Below are 26,011 nucleotides of genomic sequence, written 5' to 3'. Positions count from 1 at the left end.
CCTCGATCGAATTCGCTTCACGGATCGACGCACCACGGCCCGTCAACGAGCCGGGCTCCATTTAAACCGCCGGGGCCAATGGACCGTAGCGCGGGCCAATCTCGGCCCGCCCGAGCCCGAACAGTTCCAGACGGTTCCGCATAGTCTCGCCGACGGGGATGGCTAAAATTTAGAGGAAAATTGTTTGGTCGTGCCTCGTGACACGTTGGATGTTACATTACTTGTTATTTCATTAGTCAAATGATTCTTTTTTATCGAACGTTAGAACGTTGTTGTGAGAGGTTAATTTTATTGTGTGACATCGAGATAGACGAGTGAGAGTGCAGTAACAGCTCGACGACGAGAAATTTACACGACCTAATACATTGAAGAATAGATTTAGTAGGCGGGGCAAAGAGTTACGGGGCGGAGCAAAGCACTAGGGGTGGGGCAACAGACGCGGTCGTCTGTGCAAACATAACTTTATACGATGGAAACTTTTATAGAGACATCTTTTTAGCTTAGATATTTTGTGGAAAATGAAGTGTCATATAGTTTATGCAAAATTAGGAGTGGCTTAAGTCATCATTTTACCGATCTAGAATTTGTTGAAAAGATATAAATTTTTTATTTCTTTGATGTTCGCCCACTTTCATATACGTTGCACCAATCAATCTTTATCTCGGAAACTGTATGTCCGATCGAGTTGAACTTTTTTTCATCTTGATTCACAACGTGCAATCTATTGTTTCAAATTGGAAAATTGATGCTGTGCCGAGTACTCGAGTTCATTGTCTTTTCGGAAGGCGTAGCTGTATATTTTCGTTTCGTTTTGGTTGAAAAGGGGGACCGGGGATACAGTTTATGACCGAGAAACCTCAGTCAGGCTCATAATGAAGCCACAACAATGTTTACAACTGAAACACCAACCGCACTCGCAACCAAATACCGATCCGCGCGCACAATCCCAATTGTAACCGCATTTACAATCGGAACCACAACCGTATTTACGATCGGAACCTCGGCAACGCTCGCAGCGGAAACCGCCACCGCATTTACATGGAAATTAGTAGGGACCTGCACATATACAAGCGATTATTTTACTGTACTGACGTGGCTATGCGATCCGCCGAGACAGCTATACACTTCGAAGAACGAAAAGATTTTTTTCAATTGATGTGCAAGCAAGTTATTCGCTCGAAACAGCTATAATTTCGTCGAACAATTTCGCTGAGAAAAATATTCTTTTGATCGCTTTAAATAGAGATTTTATTGAACACTCCTTGAACTATTTTGTTGCAAATTCCTTCAAAGTCGAGTTAAACATCCCCTGCACAGGTCGTCTACGGTTTAATCCTTTCCTTTTCCATTTGAAGTAACAGCTTCGAAGACACGTTTTTAAAGTACGCGAACCATAATATTAGTGCAGCACTCTAAAAAATTTCAGCCAAATTTTATGCCCCATCCCGTTCTGTTAATGACAGAAGCCTGCGACAGACAGACAGCTTTGGACTTACTTCTTTCCAAGCCGCTTATGGCTTTAGGGGAGCGAAGAAATTACCAAGTGCCACAGTGTGGAGTGAAAAATAAGACGGGTATGAAATTACCCGTGGCTAAATTCTCTCCTCTCACTGTCTCGTTGAAATCGAGTAAATAAATGAGTGATTCCTCGCAAAGTTGACCTTTTCAAAACTGCAAATTGCAAGATCTTAAATAGACCAAAAATTCCGTTAAACTGAAGCGATTTAATTGGCGAAATAAAAATTTACAAGCCTAGGATATATGGTAAATGTTATTAACTCAGAATAACGTTTATAAAATAAATTCCGTTAAACTGAAGCGATTTAATTTACGAAATAAAAATTGACAAGCCTAGGATATATGGTAAATGTCATTAAATCAGAATAACGTTTCTATAAATGGTCCAAACGACTTCAGTCTTTCCGCCAAGCTGGATGATATGAAGATTTTGGAAAAATTCCGTTCAGTCTGAATTGCGAAAGAAATGGTAACAGTTGTTTCCCAAAATTGTTTTCTTTGAGCATTCGACGAACACTCGCAAAATATGTTTTGCATAAAAATAGCGGAAAAATTCATTTTTAAATCCGAACAATTCCTATCTCCGGAGAGGCACGGTGCCCAAAGTGTGAAGGGGTGTTCGATGAAAAACGAGCACCGTGTACCTACGGTTGATACCGATCGGTTCGCCGTCGTCGGAGTAAAATCGCAATTACGCCGCTCCGCGGAATTCATTCACCCCTGTAATTACTCGTCGCGTTAATGTCTTCGCGATTCCCATAGCTACTCTGTTGCGAAACACCGCGGTGCCGGTGGGAACCGTGGGATTTGGAGATGGCGGATTAATTGAATCGCCGTGGAATATTCCCGTGGAGCCGAGCCGAGTCGAGCCGCGAAGGAACTACGTCCGTGATTCCAACGATTATTGAGAATCTGCTTTGAAATTTCGCTGCTCGCTGATCCAATTGAAATGAATTCCTCGAATTCCAACGATACCTGGTTGTTCCCCTAAACGGCGCCGAATCGTGTCGGCGTTTAGCGACAATTCGATCGAAAGGTCGGGGTTATTTTCCCCGGCACGCGACCTCGTCTCTTCGCGAGAATTTTCAAATATTTATAAAGAGGGCTTGTAAATTAGGCTTAACACTTGTCGACGTGGCTTGTTTCTATTTCTTTTAGAGTCGTCGAAATTGTACAAATATTTGTGCGCGAAGTTGTCGAGCAAACTTTCTCGTTCGACCACATGTTGCAGGATTAAATAATTTTGCAGCGTCTGTCAATGTTACACAACATGACACAATGTAAATGATTAAGAAAATTGAGAATTAACTAGCATAGAAATAGATCAAAATTGTTCAGACCTGTACAGGAGTCGTGTAGAAAATTAGCGTTCGGAAATGAATGTAGTATCGGTGCAACGATTTCTATTTGTTGTTGTAGCGGTGGTTAGCGATTTACGAGGGCAACTGTTTTTCTCCGTAGACATCAGGTACAGCTATGTGGTGGACCAGCAGCCGATCGGCCGTCTGTTGTTCAGGCAATTCTGCCAGGACAAGAAGCCGGCCTACCATCGGTACAATCTCTTTCTGGACGCGATCGAGAAGTACGAGATCGAGATGGACGAGAATCGCACCGAGCTGGCGAAGGACCTGTTCGAGCAGTACCTGAAGAGAGAGGGCTCGGAGGTCGTCGACATCCTGAACAACTCGTTGATAGCTCAGTGCGAGGAAAGACTCAGCACCGGTGGGAAGGAGCTCTTTGTCGAGATCGCACAGACCGTGAAGAACTTCCTGGCGGGAGAGCCTTTTTCAGCTTTCCAAACTAGCTTCTATTTCTATAGGTAATCCCCCCGGAGTCCTGATAGCCTTCCCCCATACCCGTCCCGGTCATTAAAGACATCATTCATTCCTTATCACCGCGTCTGATGCCTCTCGAAAGCTTTCAGCTCGAAAATTTTCCCGTACTATGCCGCGCGTTTGCCGATGCAGCGCATTCGTTGCTCGACGACATTATTCAAAAATCATTTTTGTCTCGTCAACATTCCTACGGGCTTGTATTACGACTCGGTGCACTTTCCTCGTTGGTCAAACGCGACGCTGTTGTTTTTCTGTAGTGTTTCCTTTAAACGTCGCGTTGATGTCCTTTTTTGTTCGCAACGTTTGTTGGGTAGTCTAATCCGAGGCTGTAGATGTTTTTATACTTGCCCACTTGCATGAAGATGTGCGGTCTACTCGTCAGCGTCTGTGGAAACGCAACCATTATCGCTACAGACTCTGCCAGTGGGGGGCAAATTAACCCTTTGCAAATGAGACTATGTTTCGCTGGAGAACTAACAAGTGTATACATCAGTGTGCAGAAATGTATTACCTAATTTTTTTTTATTCAAAAAGCATGCGATGCTGATTAAACAACGTGACTCGATCATCTTGAATATCTCACTTGTTTTGATGATAGGATAAATTATTTAAAAAAAAGACTTGTTTGGTTCATAGAGGTAAATATTGTGGGTGGTGAAAAATACTTTTCAAGGTCAGATATTTCGGAACTTCAAGGTCAAGATCAATTACAGAGCTGAATTACAAACACCATGATCTTCTCATGACCTTGAATGTCCTTTAAAGAAACTTCAATGACCATAAGCTCGAAGAGCATTACCTTCAGAATATTCTCTTGCTTATTATATTTGTCTCTTGAAAATAATGTTTTCGTGAGACATTCAAGATAATTGAGATACGTTGTTATAACGAGCTTATGCAAATCAAAATTAATGCGCAACTATGTTAGATATACGATTGTGGTCCAATTTTGTGAAATATTTACACGTCATCGATTTTTGTCTAGTCAAATCAGAAATATTTTTCATTGTATCAATTTTATTTATGACTGAAACGAACATCAAGTATTAACCCATTATATATTCGCCATCATTTGTGATTACTTGTTGCCGTTTATCAGACACCCAGAGCACAATGAGTCATTAGTATAATGAATGCATCATTACGATTTGTTCTCAGTAACGGAAATTATTAATGACTCGACCCAATATACAGTGACCCATAAAAGCGCTCATGTTCAAGGCCAACGGCTATTCAATTCAATTTTGTCGGACTTGTAATTGCTGACTAAGAACTGCAGAGGATATTATTTGACTTAGAACAAAAAAAATTTCTTTCGAATCTACATTAAAATGCCCAGGGAAGTACGTGGGAGTTTTTGGATATACGGAAAACTTTTTGTTTCGTGAACTTCACGAGATTTTTTAGCAAAAATTGCAACTGTGACTCCAAATGCCTAGTATTTCTGAAGAAATCGATATTTTCAAAAACCCCCACGTACTTCTCTGGGCATTTTAATTTAGATTCGAAAGAAGTTCTTTTTTTGTTCTAGGTCAAAAAATGTGGACGCTAGATGCCAGCCCCCCCGGAGCACCTCCAAAAAAAAAAAAACGTATTAGGTTCCGTAAGCGGAAAAAATACGAAAAATAATTTTTTTAGTACCTCAAGATATGTCGTAAACGGTGCCTAAATTCGATTTTCTATTAAATAATTTTACCGAAAAAAATTGTTCAACATCTTGATGTTTTTAAGCCCGTTACTATGGCCATACCCACTAATGTTACTGATCAAAATCGGACATTTCATATGCAACAACCTAATACAGGGTGGGATGGAAATCGTGGTGCAACCAGACAGGCGGTGACTCTACATCAACAAATAAGAATAATTGTTTGGAATTTTGACTTGCATCACCTTCGTAATCACCAGCACAGAATCGTCTGACGCGTCTGACCATGACCAACCAACTCTACTTCCTGCATATCTTGGAGCATGCGAATCTGACGGATCTTCAAACCCGATTTTCCAAAAACGGGGTCGTCAAACGAGAAAAAGTTATACCTCTTTCCCGATTTATTTTGGCACGTAGAATCACCCGCTGCCCTGTTGTACTACGATTTCCGGCCCACCCTATTCACCAAGCCTCAGATCTCTAACACTGTGAGAAAGTTGAAACCGACATAATGTCTCCGTATCCTTTCCAGGTATCTTCAATGGAAATGGCTGGAGGCTCAGCCGGTTACGTACAAGACGTTCCGCATGTACAGGGTGCTGGGCAAGGGTGGTTTCGGCGAGGTGTGTGCGTGCCAGGTGCGAGCAACAGGTAAAATGTACGCGTGCAAGAAGTTGGAAAAGAAGCGTATCAAGAAGAGGAAAGGCGAGGCGATGGTCCTGATCGAGAAGAACATCCTGCAGAAGATCAACTCGAAGTTCGTCGTCTCTCTGGCGTACGCTTACGAGACGAAGGACGCGTTGTGCCTGGTATTGACGATAATGAACGGCGGCGACCTGAAATTCCACATCTATAACATGGGCGGGGAGCCCGGGTTCGATATAAACCGCGCGAGGTTTTACGCGGCGGAAGTAGTTTGCGGTCTGGAACACCTGCACCTGCAGGGGATCGTCTACAGGGACTGCAAGCCGGAGAACATACTGCTGGACGATCACGGGCACGTCAGGATCTCGGACCTCGGGCTCGCTGTCGAGATCACCGAGGGAGACATGGTGAGAGGTCGCGTGGGCACGGTAGGCTACATGGCGCCGGAAGTGATCGACAATGAGAAGTACACGTTTTCGCCAGATTGGTTCAGCTTCGGTTGTCTTTTGTACGAGATGATTGAAGGCCAGGCCCCGTTTCGCGCCAGGAAGGAGAAAGTCAAGAGGGAGGAGGTCGATCGGAGAGTGAAGGAGGATCAGGAAAGGTACTCGCCGAAGTTCACCGAGGAGGCGAAGAGCCTCTGCCAGCAGCTGCTGAAGAAGAGCCCGAAGAACCGGCTCGGATGCAAGTGCGGCAGACACGGCGCCAAGGAAGTCAAGCTTCACAGTTTCTTCCAGTGCTTGAACTGGAAGAGGGTCGAGGCCGGTATGTGGGAACCGCCGTTTGTGCCGGATGTGAGTAGGTGTCGTTCAAATCGATTCTATTGTGCCCTTGCGTCACGATGCGTCCCTATTTCGCAATACTCGCTGGCCTTTGGCAGTCTATCGCGAACATTGTCGGAACAGTTAACAGGATTGATTTTTCGGCATTTTATTATAGTTCAGGATTTGAAGAATATGCTTCTGAAGCATTTCGACGGTATTCATAACACTGGCGAACCTACACGAGAATAAATTCAGAATCCTGCTAGGATGCCTCCTTTAGCTGTGACACCCTGTACATATAGCGTAATATTGCATCAGCAATGATGCGCAACTAGGAGATCTAGGGTAGCTAAATAGCCACCGTGGTTAGGCTCGCAAACATTAGAGACTCGATTCTAACTGCTAGAGCGGAATCTGGGTTAGGTTTGTGGATCTGCTGGCAGCAAAGACCATAATGGCCGTACGATTTTGCTTGCAGCCGCACGCGGTGTACGCTAAAGACGTGCTGGACATAGAGCAGTTCTCAACGGTGAAAGGTGTCAATTTGGACGCGACCGACGACACCTTCTACAGTAAATTCAACACCGGCAGCGTGTCCATCCCCTGGCAATACGAGGTAAGCCGTTTAACGATTAGCCCCTGGAGTAGGATGGTCCTCATGTCTCGACTTTCTAGATTTTCTGGTCTTTGAAGGAATAATTCCAAATTCGGTACACATCATTTTCTCACCAAGTGTTGCAATTTTGGTACGACCGAAGAAAAAACCGAGAAAAGATTCGTGACCTGAGTAGTGAAGGACCACCCTACTCTCCAGTCTATATGTATCTAAAGGCTTCAAAGAGCACGTCAGCCGGCGTTTATCGCTCGCGCCAAAACGGCTCGGTCCACTTACACCCGGAAAATATGGTCCGGCCAAAGTGTTCTTTTGCGTCAGAGCCGGCAAGTGGACCTCTCTATCGCCGCTTTTATTTAATCGAATCCCCGTTCGAGCTTTCAAAGCGAACCCTGTGCCTCCTCCTCCCCCCGCTCCCCCTCCGATCGGCTTTCGCTCCAGCTTATCGCCGGAAGATTGACTGGCCTTTGATAAAAAGATGCACTGTCTTCCGTCAAAAGGGGGCTCGCCAACCATACAATCTCTTTTTCCGTTTCAGATGATAGAGACTGAGTGTTTTAAGGAGCTAAACGTGCTAGGCCCTAACAACACACCAACTCCCGACCTACTGATTAATCATCCACCGCCTAACAATGAGAACAGAGGCTGCTTCCCGTTCAGAAGACAGGTGAATCTCAGTTTACTCCGGAGAACTGTTCAAGCTAGTTCAGTGCATGCGCTCGCGCCTGGTCTACATTGGCGGGCAACCTGCGAACAGTATAGACATTTCTTTGTTGGCAAACATTTCTAAATAAAATCTCAGCAGACATTAGAGAAGTTTTTTCTTAAGACAAAAGAGAAAATATATTCATTTAGGGTTTCTTGCAATTGACGTAGACCATTTTTATTTTGCATCAAGATCCGCAGTCTAGTTTTCAAAGAGTGAACATTTCATTTTGTCCTCGGTATAGTTACTGTCTGTCAGTGTTGACCAGGAGACCAGCGCGCACAAGCCCGAACTAGTGTTCCTAATCGGTTGGTGTTAAGATCGCTTGGTTTCTGGTTTCCAGAAAAAGCAGAGCGCCCGCACAAGACAGATCCCTCTTTCAGAGTGCCATTTGCTGGAGCTGTCCCAGAGCCAGAACTCGGAGTTGCCAGCCAGCTGATCCAAGATGAACGCGAGTAGTCTGAATCAACCGACGCCGTCGTCGTTGCGACGACGTCGCTGTGGACGACGTCGACGGGCGCTGAGATGCTGCCCCAAGCTGCTTTGAACAAGAAAACAGCCCCATGGTGTCAGTTTCCGACGCGGGTACGCCGCGTGTTCGCGCTCGTCCATGGAGAAATGCGAGCGCCACACCATCGACACAGTTAAACACATTTTTCTCAGGTTTCTCGAGGCAGACAGGGATTCGTGGGTTCACAGGAATCGGTCAGTCCTGCAGGTCGCACGATGATATCGGAGATAGCACGAGATTTCTATTCTTCTTTTTAATTTGAACCTTTTTGGAAAGGTTCAGTTTTTCTGCTCGTGCCATTTCTGCTGTTCCGGAGCTGAAATCTGCAGCTATACATGTGGCATCGAAAACGTAATTTGTCACGAATGAAGGTAGACAATGTGCGTACCCGTGTGCACAGTGCGTTGAATATATGGACACATTGATCTTCAGTTTAGGGGTTGTTACACTGGTCTGTTCAACCGTTCGTTTTGATACAAGAGACATATCTCTGATTGCCTATCGTTTTTAGTATGCTGCTTTTTGCATAGTTTGTTGAACGTGTGTTCATGTATCTAAGTACATTTGCGAGGAATACTTGTGGGACAGCTTTGGAGGGTTGGATCATGGCCTACGAACGGATCACTGCATTCGCATGTTGCCTCATGTGCAATGCTCATTATACAATGGTCCACTATATACTGACAGTTGCGTCTGAAGTTAACAATGTCTGACAAAGTTCCTAACTAGTCCAAGATTCTCCAAGCAACTGAGATCCTTCCAAGTTCTCTGATGTATTTGTGCTTCGAGTAACTTTTTGTTAGAGGTACCAAAGCATTATTAACAATGAAAACCATGGAAAATATAACTGGCGACAAAGAAAAAGATATTATGAAGTTGAAAAGCAATTGAGGAGAACAATAGACACTGGGAGAATGAATGTCGCCTAAAAAAGCCTAAGATATAGTAAAGGTAACTCCTACAATTGGCACCAGGTACCAAATATTGATTAACAATGTTAAGAATGAAAATGTACGGGATGGAGAAGTACAGGAGAATAAACGTAGCCTAATTGAACCTAAAATACAGCAAGGTAGCTTCAGGCCGGGACGGTCCAACGTCTCTCTACATATTAAACATTTGCCACATGTATTTCAACATATGTACTTAGCGCAATCAGTGCACGCGATGGTATTAAAGAATAGTGCACTCATAAAGATTACATCACCGTGGAAATTACATTGAAAACAATGAACATTATTGCGAAAATGTTTGTAATACATTCCAAGCTGAGCTTGGGACAAATCAGAGTCGCTCGAAACAGTTAAAGAATCGCCTAATCGAAACAGCCTTTCAGAAAACATAAGATATTTAATCGGTATATATCTTTATATACAAGGTGTCCTCTAAAGTAGAGACGCCCGGATTATCCTGTATAGAGACTAGAGAATTATATAAATAATCGTTCTCGTTATCCAACAGCGTATCCTTTAATTGTCTCGAAGACTCTCGAAGTGATCGTCTGCCTAATTTTTCAAAGGTCCGCTCGGGTGTCGGCGGACACGTTTAGCCTAGGGAATTCTGCATTTTGGTGATACGTTCGCTTCCCGACAGAATTGTTGTTTTGCTGTACATAATTTTCTCCGTTCGATTAAGTACGACTAATTTTAAACGACGCGAAACCCGTCCTGAGATACGCACAAGAAGATTAAGCGATTCGATTGTCTCTTCGAGTGATTTCGAATCGTGAGAGACTGTGGATCACGATCGAGGGTCTCGTGATCTACGACACGTAGTCTCTTTGCAGAAAAGATGAATCGCGCAGATGACGAAGCGTACAAGAACAGGCACATATACTCGAGAATATATTTATACAAATAGCCAAGAGAAACGCAACGCTTGTAGTAGATGGAACTCTTTTTATTTCTATCGAGAATTGATAACGAAGTACGATAACGAAGTGGAACCGAAGGACGCGGCCTAACCGGAAGTCGATTCCGAGTCGTTGTTAGCCTCTCGTTCTCGTAAATTTAACACACACACACACACACACAAAATGGGGGGATTGTATTATATGTCACTATACCGAGGCAAGTCTTACCTATGTTACGAATCGACCGACGAACGAACGAAGATGAAATTAGAATTTTTGTACAAATGATTTTCACTGTACAGCGCACGAATTCAATTCGATAGGTTTGCCTTATTTTTTAATTAGTGATGAGCGTTTCTACAGTTTTTTACTGTTTGTATGTGTTAGTTGGTAGGCGTTCGTTCGCCGGCCGACTCGATAGTAATATTTATGTACCATTGCGTATTTAAAAAGAGAAAAAAGGCGTACACGTGTAAGCGACTAAGCGGTAACGATCTAGTAATTTAAACGTATTATTAATTAATCCACGAATTACGGTGCGACCTCCTATCGACTAATCGCGGTATTCATATCTATCATTCGCCGCGTTTCCACCTGCGAACCTTCCTCGCTATTGGATCCATGGATCCCTGGGATCATGGGAACGTTCGCCGGTCGAATCCCGGAATTTTTCAATCGCTCATGATACACCGTGTCACTCGTACAAATTGCGGTATAGTTCTCATTGAATGATCATCAAACGCGACCTCTGGAACGCAACCTATACCAATTTCCAAATTCTACGAAACCGCTCAGCGGTTCTTGAATTATCGAAATCGCACAATTCATCCTTGAATCGCTTTTTCGCGGTTGAAGAGGTCCAGGAAGGCCGTTCGCCTAAACGCTGACCACTTCCGGTTGCGAGGTATTTGAATGCACACTCTGTACAGCACTCTAGGAGATTCTTAAATGATATTTCTACGTCTAAAGGAAGCTCTAAAATCTCCTTTTTAGATAGTAATACTGAAAGAAATGATTAAATTATACTACTTAAAATTATTTATCGATTTGCCATAGAAATTGTTTCCGATGTAATCACCAAAATAAATCATCAACTGTAATTTTTTAATTTTCTTCTGCAAATTATAGAATTTTATTTTGTATGTCTAAAATTTTGAATTTCATGCAACGTGAAAACAAGATACGTGTTTTACTTAGTTCATTGTACATTTCTGTGTCTTTCTCGCAACCGGAAGTGCTCCGTGTTCCAAGAACCGGAAGCAAAGGTATCAGGTTATAGCGCGGTTTCTCGAGTCGTCAAGATGGTTTCGAACGTAGCGACGTAATTTTGCATTACTCCGTATATCATAAGGCTAGCGTTAAACAATGAATCATTATCGGGGGAAGAAGATGTGTCGCGGGGACTGAGGTAGTTTGATCTTTCGTTGCGTCACGCCGCCATATTGTTGGCCTGAATACTTCCGACCTACATAAAGAATCTCACGCAGGACGGCAGTGAAGCACTCGGGTCATTGTTCTAAATTTTCCAATAATTCTTATACAATTTTTCTATTTTTAGTGTGAATCTTCCACAGGACCTTTCCTCTTCAAAAACGGATATTTAACCCTGCTGTGTTCTCCAGGACTATTAGTCACTTTCACACTTTTCTTATATCTCTATTTTATATTTTAGAAAAATTGGAAATTGTAACGAGAGACTTCTAAAATGCAACCCTTTGCATTCGAATGGTGACTGTCTGGAGCGACCACTAAAAATGATTTCTACGTTATTAGAGTTGTATTCAGCAAATTGCTGAAAACTCGCTTGAAAATGAAGGACAATGACCCGAGGGCCGCGCGTGGATCCTGTCAGTGCTTTCAACTGTGATTATTTCCGATGTCCTCCAAAACCGTGTATTAATTTATTAACAATTCAGCGAGCTGTCTGTTGGCGACCGTGGCCGACGAGGAAAGACGACGGATGCTCGCGCGTGTCTTTTGCTCAAATGAGAAGCAGAGAAGAGATAACGGAACTCGTTTTGTATACCCTATATAAGTACCTCGAATTCTGGTGGACAGATGTCCTGGTATCTCGTTTTAGCCATCGTCACGATACGTAGTAGATTCTTCGTAGCGTTCGTTTTCTCGTTTCACCTCGGAACGGGAGGTGGAGGAAAACGTGTCATCGTCCATTCGCCAGTCTCCTTTCACCGTCTCGTTCTTTCTTTTCTACATTGTAAATTACATACTTAAGGGATTTAACGTTGTTTCTGTACCGTGTCCCCTCTTCTCGTTTGTGCTCTTTCTTTTTCCGTTTGTTTTTTCCTCTTTCTTTTTTCACGTCGTCCCGCGCGATACCGGGAACGAGTGTTTGTTTTTAGCGGACAGGGATGAAGCGACGACGCGAATAACAGTGGGGAAAAAAGAGGAAGAAGAAATCATTCCAGTTGTTTTGCTTTTTCTTCTTTTCTTTTCTTTTCTTTTCTTTCTCTTTATGCAAGCGTCCGACTGTGTAACTGTTTTTGTCTTCTCTTTTAAGTGCAATGTTGAGGTAGTGTGCTTGTGGGTGGCCATCCTTTGGGGGGTGGGGGCATTCTTGCTGAATCAATTGCACAGGAGTAACTGGGAGGCCGGTAATTTTTGGAGTCACGATCTGAGCATGTATACTTGAGATTAGTGCTTGATATTAATTCGCGCGAAAGCAGTCAAACGTTTCATTTGGTTCGCATGAATATAATTGCACGTCTAGGGATAATGAAAATAGAAAATCCATTGCAATCGGTAGCTGTTTATTTGTGTCAACTATTTCTTAGTTCGAACATCGAGAACAGTTTTTTTAGGATAGTAAGCTCTGAACAAATTTTACAATTAAGCAATTGCGAAGCTTTAAAGAAGGAAATTGAAATTTTAAGGTACCGGAAGGGAAGAAAAATCTACTGGGACAAAAAAACTGCCCTGCATTTAAACCATTATATACAATTTTTGAAAAATAGTAAGCTTGAGATGAATCTTACGATACTGCGATTGTAAAGCATGATCAAATTCTAATGAAACTTTTTAAGGTACCAGATGGAGAACAAAAAGAAGTTGTTCTTCGAAGTCTGTCCATTTTAAATGTTAAGAGCAATTTTTTGATGAAGTAAGCTTGAAATGAATCTTACGATTAAGAGGATGGCGGGGTTTAATAAAATACCGATTTATATGTATATTTAGGTACGAGGAACGATTGTTCGCACACGAAGCAATTTCACTTATTCCTGTGCAATTATTTGAACTATCAATTGTAAGAGGACTCTTCGGACACCGAAGATCCTCGAGGTCTCGAAGCATTTATGCGGCGAGCTAATCGTAAGCACGTAAACGTTCTGTTTTGTACATACATTCATGATAGTAACAATATTAACGGTAAACTTAGCAACGCGAAAACAGAAAGCGACAAGTTAGGACGTAGAAAATGCGTGTTTGTATAGGTGCAAGGATGGAAAGAGTGCGGTGTCACAGAAAAATATGTCCTCGGTGACTGGAACGAGCCGGCGTGAGATTATCAATGTATTTATATTACATACCTTCTTCCACAATTCTTTTTAATCGCGAAAGACTCTCGGGAGCCAGGTGTCGACGCATTTAACGCGTCGCGGAGAGAGTCGCGGCGCCGATTGAACGTGGATGTGAAAATAGTATTTGAAATAAAAACTTTTGGAATTCCATTTTACAAGAACGGTCCTCGAACAAACGTTTACATTTAATTCTCATCGAACTCAACTTCCGTCTCGTTCGAACGAGATTTCGCCACGAAAGCGGACACCGCGAACCGAATCGAGCCATTATCGTCGATTCAACGAGCCTCTTCTTCTTTTCTTTCTTTTTTATTACAAATGCTATTTGCACCTGGGATCTGCAATCCTACTCGGATCGAGGCCAGTTTCAAATCTCAAGTTTCGTAGGTTGCGCGTGAATTAAACGATTCGATAGATTTCCCCGATCGAACGTGGAAAGAGAGATCGTCGGTTGAGACGGAGAAAACATTGTGAATCTCGAGAACCAAGTTCGATATTTTTTCTATTTATATTTGTACAAACGACACGACAAAAGGAGCAACGTTACTGCTAAGTAAGCTCCGAAGCTTCTGTAAACGAGAATTGTCGCCTAAATACATTTAGTTCGTGCCGCCATTTCGAATGGGGTTATCTTCGTAGACGGTTTTTGTTTTTATTTTTATATCGAATTTACAAAACTTTTTTAAACTGCCAATTATTTGAAGGACCCGCGTCTCTCTTTTCAATACTCGACGCACTAAAAGTATTAAGCGAGATCGCCCTCGGAAAATTTGTTTATATATATGTATAGACGTTTCCTTTCCTCTTCCGTTCTACTTCCTTCGACTAAGGAAACGCAGAAATCTTTTGTTCCTGATGCGCCGACGAAGCCAAATGAAACTTCTTTTCTTTTGTAATCTCTGTATGTTGTACAACTACTGTGGACAAAGTTATAAATATTACGAGTATATATATATATATACATATATGTATATGTATATATATAAATATATCTTGTGTATAAGTTATAAATATATAAACCGTACGTATTTATAACTTATATGTTTATACATACAAATATAGACGCCTGTATAACCAACATCTCATCGTTTATTTCTCGATGGTTGAACTTTAAAAATTTCACTGTTGCTTCCAACATTGATTTTATTGAATCGCAAATGCCTCTGAAACGACAATTTATCCATTGCTTTTATTTCGTTATATATTTACAGTTGTCTATTCCGATTCGCCGTTGAACTTCATTGTTTATAATAATTCCCAGTGTTCGGCTTCGAAGGGTAGCATTCGTTAACGCCGCGTTCGTTCTTATTGCAAGCTGATTTACTGAAATGCATCTCACGGGACAAGAAAGAGGATTCCGGAAGTAATACACAACGTTTATACAATAGAATATATTGTCACAGTTCGCTTGTCCCTTAGACCCTCCTGTTTCTGTTCCTCCGACTTAGATCCTAAGCTACTGCTTTATGCGCGCCATTTTCTTTCTCGAACGTCACGTAAACGTTCCAAAAGAAAGCGCCCGTTTTGTTTGTTCTTTTTTCTTCTTTCTGAATCGCACACATGACGGGATGGTTGCAGGATTTTTGCTATTCAGACTCGCTTTACAATCTTTCAATTTCCGGTCTATCTAGTCTTAGCTCCTAATTTCCGGGTTTCCTTCGACGTCGAAGTCAGCGATCATGCGTGTGTCACTGTCGAACAAATTGTACGCTGTCATATTATTGATATATATATACATATATATACAATATAAAAATAATACAACGTTCTTCTCTTCTTCGATTCTAACGTCGAAAGTTCGCGCGTTCGAGCATAAACGATGCAACCACGGGTCATGGCACAGACAGCAAACTATAGCTCGATGGTTTTCGTGTTTGGAGAACCTTCTCCTTCAAGTACAGGCTGATATTTCGCAGATCCGAAACATAAAAAAAAAGATCGATTACAAAAATGCATTCGGTATATCTGGTTTCACTCGTGTTCGTCGCTTACTTAGTTTCTCCGACTAATTAATTAGTAGATACTTATTGTCACGCGTGTCAGAGTGTCCATCGGCTGCTGGTCGATTCCCATGTGATCTTTGAACTAACGCTTCACCTACCGGAGATTGCTTTTCAACGCTTCAAAGATAAATAAATGGACTGAGAATTTTTTCAATAAATTGTTACCGAATTACTGTAACAATTGAATCGTTGCTTGTTTCGAGATTGTCATTTGTAGAGAAATGATTGGAAATTATTTTCGAGACGCGGTATAGTCATTGAAAATGTTATTAACAGACTTCCGGTAGCCAAAGTGTTAACTTACTTGAAAGATTATCTAATTCTACTGTCAGTCCTGGCGCGGTTGTCCCCTCTCAATCTCTTCCTCTTACTTTCTATTCACCTTAAAACTAATCAATTGATATAGTGATCGATATCCAATGATCGACCTGCATCGGTTGAAAACTGAATGAAGAATATTGCGATATTCTTGTTGGGACAATTATAAAAATGTGCGGCAAAGAGATCGAATTTGTAAAAGAGCTTCCGCGTGTTTCAGCCCGTAAAATTGCTGACGTAATCTACGTCGACAATGTTCATTCTTAAATATTTCTTAAGTTCCATTAAAAATGAACATTTTGTAAATAGAATGCTGAGCTACGAAGGATCGATTTAACTCCGACAGACACTCTGACGTATGTTTGATGGAAATCCATGATGGTCGAAACGTATTTGGTAAAAACTACTAAGCGGAATGACGGAAACGATAGCAACAACCGATAGCTCCGGCGATGCGTCTGCATTTTGATAGAGAAATTTTTGTTGAGATCAAAAATTGATTGATTATAGTCCAAATTCGTGTCTAAACTTCTATTTCCATTTTCTTAACCGGTAGCAATGAATTCATTTCCTTTTTAAAAATCATTAAATATTGTTCAACTAAATGTAAATGCTTCTGACGAATCGCCGGAGGCTAACTCAATGCATTAAACCATTAATGTTTTTTAGAGCCATGTGCACAACAACACGTTTCTTAATGCCAATTAAGAACCAACATGCCAAGGTCACTCCCCCGCTACTACAAATCATCGTTATTCTTAGATCATGTTGGTAATAAATCTAATACGCTAAATTCTATTTTACTCAATTGTTGTGTACAATTGGAGAAATTATCAGAAGGCTAAATTATGTTTGTCAAAGGGAAGGGATGACCTTGGCAAGCTACTAATCATTAATCTGTTCCGATCTTAGCGATGTTCCAGTTTCGAGAACACCCTGTAGAAAATAGTTGGTCCGAAAAATGTTTCACTACCGATATGCTCCTGCAATTTTTTGAACTATGCGCTTCAATAATTCGTTTAAATTTCATTAAATTTCAGTTTCATTCAAATTCGACGTTCTCTGTTTCAGGTAATCGAACATGACACGGACGTCACGGATTTCCGCTCGGAGCTGCGTCTAGATACCGTTTAATAAATTTCTGTTCGATTTCACATTGCCCGAAATGCATTATTGTTTACATTCGCACAATAGTACATTTTCCCGCGACGCATCCGTGACGACACTAATTCTTCTTTTCTAGAAGATCCGTGGCGTCGGCAGTCGTTTCCAGAAATCGACGACTTGCGAAAATGAACGTGCGATCACTATGAATTAAAGATTATGGTGGATGAAGAGAAAGCTTAAGTCTTGAACGATGGAAAGCGCGATGACGGTTGCGAAATTCAACTAAATGGCTTATAAAAATCGGACAGGACAATCTTACGAGCTCTGTGACATTATAAACAGTCTACAGTGATTTCTCTATATATGTCGCCAAGGCCTGGATGATAAACGTCGCGGGACTATCCCAACTACCGCGGGGTATACCCTCGAGAGACCTCGGACGCCGGCTAGTGTATGTGTCCTAGACGATATACGACGCTGACATGACCCGTGTTGTTGACATATATCGAGAACTCACTGTATAGATCGTTACCGTCTTCTACGGTGCTAAGCAAAAGCGTGTATCTTAACTACCGAAGCAAATAAATTCCTTGAACTTTCTCTTGCCAGGTTCTAAGGATCTCCATTTTTAGTTGGACGTCGATGATCTACAGGAAAAATTTAAAATATATCAAGTTCCAAATGAAAGACTGAAATCAAGTAATTTAGAACTGATGCAGTCACCGTTAGGAACTCTATCCACTAAAAGAAACTACAATTAAGAAACTATAATTAATTAAAAGTATTCACCGCCAATGAAGACGAGTAGGTGTACAAACTGAAACTCATAGTTCCTTTAATCTACAGTAAACAAAATACGTATTGTTTCAAAAGCGCTTGTAAACGTATACAAAATAGAAACTGTGGCATTTCCGTGATTACCCTAAATAATACGCTCCAGTAAAATTATCCTAGATAGCTCGTAATCGTAAAGGAAACAAGGATAAGTGACACTTCGAGGAAGATCCTTCGACGTTATTGTTTATACTATACAGTATAGTATAAGACGCGGCAAACGAAGGACAGATTAACTATACAACGGACTAAAGGGGAGAGAGAGAACGTCACACCGGAGAAACAAAAATGAACACATACAACACCACGCATACAGTTTGTACAAAAATACGCGAAATGATAAATAAGAGAACGGGGAACGAAAATGAAACGATTCGAACGGACGAACCGGCTACAAAAACTGTCTACCACGGATCTAGGCTTAAAAAAGTATAAAAAATCTAAATCCTCGAACGACGCAAGTAGTATGCTCGCGAGATATACTCCCTTACAATTATACATAGCAAATGCACGCATTCATGTGCACGCTCGTAAGTTTGTCTGCGATCCATTCAAGAGAGAGAGTGAGAGAGACAGTGCCTCTCGCGTTAATGAATTCTTTAATTAATCCGTTAACGTGCACGTTAAATCTAAACGCATCCTGAATAGCCAGAATCACTTCTGTGGTTGTACGTTCGAGATTCGCCGTTCGCAGCGAATGAGATTTGAACCAGCGATCTTTTTTTGTTAATGGAAAAGTTGCTCGTCGGACGCGGTACAGTGGCTTCCATGCTGGGGCGTGCGTTGTTTGTTCGTATTAAATAACATTGGATCATTTTCAGCACGTATTTTTCGGTTTTTATAGTTGCGAGGCAGGTTCTCGATGGTCCGTGGCAGCCATCGATTCAAATTCTTATTTGTGAATTTCTATTTGCATATTCTCGAACCTGTTTCTTTCGAGTCCATCTTCTTACCCAATTTACAATCGACGAGAGAAATTTACATGCATCCGTTGAATAACATATGTTCGAAACAAAATTTGCATATTTTTGAACCTGTTCTTCTTTTTCTTTTCTGAACAAATGACTGATAGAAAATTTAGGTAGAACATTCGTCTGGTTCAAAATGGACCCAAGTACAATGTACGATTTTATAAATTTCTAAAACGAAATAAATAGACTGCCTCGTTAAATTAATATTCTTAACAACGCGCGCTATTTCTACTACTTTCTGCGTCGTTGTTAGTATTTAATACCTTGAACAAACAAAATACAGAATCCACGAGGACGCCCAGTTTATTAACAAAGATCCCGAAGCGACAAAATGGCTTCCTTTTTCCTCGGACAATGTCTACACACAGAAAAAGTCCGCCATTTTCCTCTAATATTATAAAATTCACACGAAACTCATGAAACTATCTTTTAAAATCTCGAGCAATGTTTAATACATCTTCGAATCTTTGAGACCACTGAACACCCACCGTGTACGAGTGTACACTCGCACGCCGCCATCAGTGGCAGTAAATGCAAATACAATATTATTGTTATTATTATTATGCGACTTCGACAAATAAATGTCAGCGCGTAACGATAGCGTTGTCGTCCTTCGTTTTTCGGTCCTCGATTTTCGAAAATGATCGATCGAAACCCGGGGATCATAAATCGCAGGACGCTTGTTCGGTGTTCCAAGATGGCGGATAGTTAAACAAATATAATAAATTATCGGTTACTATTAAAAAAAATATATATTGAAACTGACCTACGAGCTAGGCGTAATGGATAGTAAGGGAGGGTCGAGATAAAACAAAAATAATGATGTGTGTAATGCAGGATGAAGGAAAACAACACCGTCGGGAATGTCCGCCATATTGCGATAGGTGGGAATAGTTTATCCAGCGGAGGAGAATATTACGTGTCTTATTGTAATGATAGCTTGCTCTGTTTCTAACTTTTCTATTCGAGTTTCCTTCGGGAAAAGGAAAGTTCTGGTCATCGATGACGGTAATATTGCACCTCCAGTGGAATCATTTTGGTCATACATCACCGCGGATATCTTGAAAGCTTGTTCGACATCGCACCCAGAGAAGGACATCTGGAGAAAACGAGATCTGGTGGCACACACGCGCACACATTGTTGAGCAACTTTCGAGGCGTTCTTACGGGACGTCCTGCTACAATATGGCTGCCTCTTGTCAGGACGTCCTCGCTTTGCTCGGAGAACGATACCCAAATTGCATATTCGTATGATTCGGATGAAATTGTGTCTGCATTTGATCAGACTAATAAATAAAATTTGAGACTTTAAACTCGAGTTGATCGACAAAGCCCAAAAAGTCTACTTTTAATTATTCTACACGAAACTAGCCTTAATCTAAACGTTTTGCGTATTCAACTTTTATCTTGAACACGCGTTACCTAATTTTCTTACTAATAAGAAAACATATTCGTATACTACAGATAATAAATGATTATGTGTACGCTTGATTTCACAGTGAACTGATTGTTCACTGTTTTTGGACTCGTCGATCAAAGGGCTCGATCGATAAATTTTCATTAAAATTCAGAGTGCAACGTAGGCCCAGCCTATTCAGCAAATTGCAACTCAGTCTGCTGTAGATATAAATAACATGAATGTGTTTCATCCTCAAATGGACTTATTAATTTTCATTGTTTGTGCTGGTTTAATATGCTGGTTAATAATTTAAATAAAATCCAGCAGCACAGTTGATTTTAATTTATAAATTTTAATATTAAATATGTTGATTCAGTTTTGATGTGACTATTCGAAGATTTAAATAAAGTTTAATAGCGCAAATGAGCTATATTTATTAGTTCAGTAAAAATGGAGATTAAATATGTTGATCGAGTTGTTGTATTTTGGAAAGCCCACTGAAGGATTTCTTTGAATTTCATGAAAGATACGATTTAAATTTAACGATAAAATTTAGGCCCAGCCTAGAATTAAATCGACGAGCGCAATCCTGGTTGAATAAATATTTTTACATCCATTTTGATAGACGTGCAATAGGAACGTTCTCCGAGCGTCCTGAAAATTTCCATCCGCCATTTCTCGTTTCCTTCGAACCGGAAGTCGTCCGTCTGAAGAGGCCGAAGACACGTTCTGACTGCGGTTAAACCTGAGCGGGTTTCGACTTGCCGACGACCAGCATTATCTTCTGCAGGAACTTCGTGGTGCTTACTGCAATAAAACAATAACAAACGTTGTATCAACTCCTAATTAAGACCGTACAATCTTTTAATTTCTACGTGCAGTCGTCACACTGAATACAAAACTACAAGAATCAATAAAAACTTCTTCTTTCCTTCCTTCGAAAGCAATATTAATTTAATCCAACAGAGATCGTGATACGATTTACAGATGTATAAACATCGTCTCAAACCAGTGCTACAATACTAATTCTTGTAAACAACACTATACGTGAGAAATACCCAACTTCTCTGACGTACGTTCTACTTGTAATCGTTAAAAAAAAAATACAAATAAAACATTGCAGAAAGGCAAAGGGTTAAAAATCTTCTAGTCAAAATTATCTCCAATTTTCATGAGAACATTTTGATATCCTTAGTATCCTTAGTAAGTGTAAAAGTGATCAGGCACGTTTTCGAGTTTCAAGTTCCTGCGTTCCACGGAACATTTAATGAAAGTTGTCCTGTCACACTCGGACGACTGTCACTACTTTGCCAGTCACCTGTCATCAGGTGACGACCACACGAAAGTGGACAGACGAGATAGTCAGCGCGTTTAGGCTCCCTTGCAGAATGACTCCCACAACGATAGATTAGATACGCTGGTTAATACCGGTGCACCGTGTGTACAAGTTAGTGTGCTTTGTCCTGTGAGTACAGCATGCAAAATCAACGGTTAAAGACGTTTTAGCAAACTGAGACGATAATATGTTATTATTGCTTGCAGCACGGATGAAATCGGGATTATCGAAAAGTCGTAAAAAGTAATGGCTGAGACGGCAATTCGGGTCTAGGAAAATAAAATGTGTTTACTCGCTCGCCGGCCGTGTGATAAGTGGTTCAAAGAGTCAAGTATGAGGCACGTAAAGACCGGGGCAGATGGATTTTTCATATTTGCAATTTTTCCTCGAATCGGCTACGTAAGTTACGCCGCTGTAAGCGTGCTAAAATATTCTTTCAATCTTCCTCTTTCCTATGTCCGCGTCTACATATACAAACGTAAATGCCACCATAAGATGTTCCATTATCTCTGTCCAGACAATTGCACTGTATCAACCTGCCCGGTCTCTTCCCTGCTGACGACGATCGTAGTGTGTCGTGCAATGAGTTCGACGATATCGATTGTTCCAGAAAATAATTGCTTCGCGAATGTCGGTAGCATGCACGGTGATCGAAAAAGCAACAAGCCCCCGAGAACCCGTCGGCGATTCGAAAATCAATGCTAAGCATGCGTGGCATGACCAGAGTAAAATTATGTTAGAGTGTGTTCTGAACCTTAGTCTTTGGTCCGACGACTACCATCAGCTTCTGCAAGGTTTTGGTAGCGGCGCCTGCGGGAATAAATTGGTTAAACAGAAACAGAACGAAACAATTGGTCCCGAGTTATTCTTCCTCGTCCTAATCGATTGACTCTAGCCAGGAAGAAGCGAAACAAAGTAACGGGGAAACTCAACAACTCAATAAACGATTTAATCAATTAAAAGGAACGTTGCAACATTTTTAACATTAAATCCACCACTGCCAAACGTTACCAGATTGCTTATCTTACGATATTACTGAATTCATAAACGTGTTTCCATTAGGAAAATACATTTCATATGAAAGTCTCACAATATGTGAATAATTTTGTCATTTTGACAAGTAATTTTGATTTGTAAATGACAATTATTCAGAATTCCGAAACTGAACGTTTGACCAACGGTGCTGGGTTTAGTGTTAAATGGGTTTTTCTGGAGTCGTCTTCATTGGATTTTGGACTTACCGACTCCTTTTTGGAAGAATTTCGGTTTGTTTTTCCATGCGACGAACACGAAGTACACTGGCACGGATGTTAAGATCATCAGGCAACCGTATCCTGGAAAAAGGTGTTGAAAGATTAGGTTTGTTGGGTTGTTCGTAGGATGGATATCGTTTATCAGATTGTTCCGGAGAACAATTGGATCGATTAGGGTAGATCGTTACCTGTTTCTACTGGGCTGGCGTACATGGGCACGATCGTCACGAAGAGAGTGGCAAGAATGTAGAGGACTGGGAACGCGAGGTTCACTTTGATTGGCCTATGGAGATTAGGCTGTGCCCATCTGAGCCACGGGAGACAGAGCACCGAGACGCCGATGCTCAGCTGTGAACAAATAAGAGATCAATAAAATGATTAAAGTAACTATTTCTGTAAATTAGCATTTAATATAAATCAAAATATTGCATTTAATGCAGAGGAGGTAATTGTTCAATATTTCAACAGTACGACTTATACGTTTATTTGCTACTTCGTAAAAGTCATAATCTGAATAAATGTCTCTCTAATCGTCGTCGAGGGGCGTGTTAAATTAAAGTGAATGTAGAAATTTAGAGACTGTATACGTACCCAGGTAGCGAAGCCAACATAGTTGATCAGAGCAAAGATGTCGGAAGAGCAAAGGTACAGCATGGACAGGAGAGCCTGGAGGAAAGAAAAGCAGGATTTCAATTACCAGTTTCCGTTGCTCTCATTTCTCCCGATTTCTACAGGCTCGAGAATCCCCGTTGCAAAGTCCTGCAGAGTTCTTCGAGGGGACGCAATCGGGGCAGGAAATTGCAGGCGTTAACTAGGCGTTAATGACTTTCGATTATAGACCTAAGATCGCGTGAACCGATGGCTTTCAGCCTAGTTCTAATTCTGTACTTTTCGAACGAAATTTGTCCAACGTTTCTTCGAGTCGAATAAAACAATTTTGTAGTGATTTCTATATCCAACGTTCCCGCGTTCTTCAGGGTGGCCTCAAATCAATGATCCAAAGAATCATGGTAGTTAGCTATTCACAGAATGCCAACGACTATCATCTGTTCTTTTCGAAATGTTCGGAAGCTTCTCAGAGAGCATTCCCTGCTACCTTCAAGTGTATCGAAGTCGTTGATATCCGAGTCTCTGTAATTAGTGCGACCGACGCGCTGCTTCGAAGTGGAACGTTTTAATAATCGTCGATAGCAGTAATTGCACTAATAAAAATATGGCAAATATCTGAAATGCCGGCGTACCATGCAGAGAACGGCTGGTGTTGGCGTGACCCTCGACGTTTGGATCATCGTCAGTATTTCAGGCATCTGACCCTCGCAAGCTCCTGCGTAGAAGAGACGGGAAGACGTCAGAAGAATTCCATTTACCGCTCCGAACGTCGAAAGGGCCACGAACACGGGGATTGTCCAGGAGAACCAGCCGAAGAGACGATTCGCGAACGTCTGCGACACACGGAACAGACTAATGAGTTTTGTTAAATAGGAAAAGAAAATTCTCTTAGTACCTTATTTCTTCTTCGTTTGCAATCTGTCTCAATGTCACGCTCTTGAGACACCAAGATCTTTCAATCATTTTGTCGATTTGATATTTGCCACTACGGCGAATACGCAGAATTTTTCTGTTTTTATCAGACACAATTTTTTCGAATTTTATTTTAATATTTAGAGAAGCATACTTATAGCTAGGCTTGTAAAGAGTAAATAGGTGAGAACAAGAAAAGTTGTAAGAACATTACAAGAATTTAAGAATTTAAAATGATAAAAAAGGAAATTAATTTCAAACTCCTGTTTGTTACAACAAACGAAATAGAGAGCTCAGTCATCGTTTGAAGATGACTTCGAAATGTTTGGGACGCCTGCACTTTATGGACCGCGTGATGCAACAGGTGATGCACTATTCAATACCGTGCGACTGTTCCTAATAAAATTGTTTATTTCATTAGGAGCCTTGGATAAGGATCTACAGCAGCGAGATTACATGCAAATTCTTCTGTTTATACATTGTTCCGTTCCATTGGCGATTTGAATACAGGATATTTGAATTTATGGAGGTTATAAATGCGGCGTAAGTACCGATGTAATTAAATTTTGATTGGTTTTCTGCTAACTTACCACTGCCACGGCCTCGCTCCCTAACACTTCGACAGGACTAAGTGTCGTGTAGAAGGCCACGTTGGCGAACACGTAGACGAGAGTGACGAGGATGCAGGATATGCCTATGGCTTTCGGTAGATTTCTAGAATGACAATAGAAACAATCGAGTAAATATACATTTTTATTTAATAACTCTGTGAGAAATTCCAACACGAGGGATTAGAAGGCTTGTTCAAGATTCAGTTGACAGATTTTTAGAAACTCTTAATGATTGGTATGTGTTAAGATGATCAGAAACCCAGAAGTGTATAAACACGGTTGCGACGTCGATAATGATTGAACGACGAGAGATTAAGGCGCAAGTTCATCGATCGTTTAAATGATCCTAATGGGTCTCGGCGATCGATAGTCGAAAATATTTGACCTTGAGAGGCTTAGGACATGGAAGAAGAGCCCTCGTTTGACCCCCATGTCGGAGTCAATAGAGTCGGGCATTGCGACCCCCTCTTTTAATTAATAGATACACAAGACCGGCTGTTGCAATCCCTATTAATCATTGCACGAGATTTCAGCGGAGACCGGGTTAGACGAGTTAATTCCTCTTTCAATTGGTGTTTCCAGTTCTTACTCCTTCATCGATTTCAATAGTTCTTTCCATTCGGTGGCATGATTTGCAGCTTCAAACTTTTTATTCTCAAGCTTTCAAATTTTTGGATTTTCCAGTATTTAGATTTTCGAATTTTGGAACTATAGAATCTTTCAGTATTCACATTTTTAAAGTTTTAAATTTTTGAATTTCCGAATCGAAATATTGTACATATTCAAATCGAAACATTAAACAGTAAATTGAATTTAAGAGATATGGGAACATTTGAATCAATTTTCTGGAGTTAATTCATTCGAACCCTAGTCTCCATATTTCTACAGAAATATTAATTCATACCACAAATTATTACTCGAACGATGAGGATTCAATAAATTATTACATAGTGTCTGATATTGTACATTTTAAGATACAGATTTAGATGACGGAAGTATAATGAAACTACTCTTCAACCATCTCAGA

The 26,011-nt window shown here is 41.0% G+C and overlaps 2 protein-coding genes across 7 annotated transcripts in view; one reads left to right on the top strand and one right to left on the bottom strand.

The window, feature by feature from the left end:
* Gprk2 (G protein-coupled receptor kinase 2) overlaps nucleotides 1-18,137 on the top strand; it is a 35,446-nt gene extending 17,309 nt beyond the window's left edge. The window contains exons 3-9 of one of the 3 annotated variants that reach the window (XM_076795165.1): nucleotides 2,980-3,337; nucleotides 5,537-6,443; nucleotides 6,892-7,029; nucleotides 7,565-7,693; nucleotides 8,116-9,006; nucleotides 9,058-10,999; nucleotides 11,036-18,137. In XM_076795165.1, the coding sequence (XP_076651280.1) occupies nucleotides 2,980-3,337; nucleotides 5,537-6,443; nucleotides 6,892-7,029; nucleotides 7,565-7,693; nucleotides 8,116-8,181 (1,598 nt within the window). In that variant the 3' untranslated portion in view covers nucleotides 8,182-9,006; nucleotides 9,058-10,999; nucleotides 11,036-18,137. Of the gene's footprint in view, nucleotides 1-2,979; nucleotides 3,338-5,536; nucleotides 6,448-6,891; nucleotides 7,030-7,564; nucleotides 7,694-8,075; nucleotides 9,007-9,057; nucleotides 11,000-11,035 lie in introns of those variants that run through there. The other 2 variants (XM_076795164.1, XM_076795166.1) reach the window with 2 other exon arrangements.
* LOC143358209 (large neutral amino acids transporter small subunit 1) overlaps nucleotides 17,873-26,011 on the bottom strand; it is a 34,226-nt gene continuing 26,087 nt past the window's right edge. For 2 of the 4 annotated variants that reach the window (XM_076795171.1, XM_076795168.1), the window contains exons 6-11: nucleotides 24,964-25,087; nucleotides 24,094-24,294; nucleotides 23,444-23,518; nucleotides 23,041-23,200; nucleotides 22,841-22,933; nucleotides 22,336-22,409 (exon numbers count right to left, since the gene is read on the bottom strand). In XM_076795171.1, coding sequence (XP_076651286.1) covers nucleotides 22,336-22,409; nucleotides 22,841-22,933; nucleotides 23,041-23,200; nucleotides 23,444-23,518; nucleotides 24,094-24,294; nucleotides 24,964-25,087 — 727 coding nt within the window. Of the gene's footprint in view, nucleotides 21,071-22,335; nucleotides 22,410-22,840; nucleotides 22,934-23,040; nucleotides 23,201-23,443; nucleotides 23,519-24,093; nucleotides 24,295-24,963; nucleotides 25,088-26,011 lie in introns of those variants that run through there. The other 2 variants (XM_076795170.1, XM_076795169.1) reach the window with 2 other exon arrangements.

Source organism: Halictus rubicundus, chromosome 10 (assembly GCF_050948215.1).
Source record: "Halictus rubicundus isolate RS-2024b chromosome 10, iyHalRubi1_principal, whole genome shotgun sequence".
Classification (NCBI taxonomy): domain Eukaryota; kingdom Metazoa; phylum Arthropoda; class Insecta; order Hymenoptera; family Halictidae; genus Halictus; species Halictus rubicundus.
The sequence above is the reverse complement of the archived record's forward strand: the minus strand, read 5'-3'. Positions and strand labels throughout refer to the sequence as shown.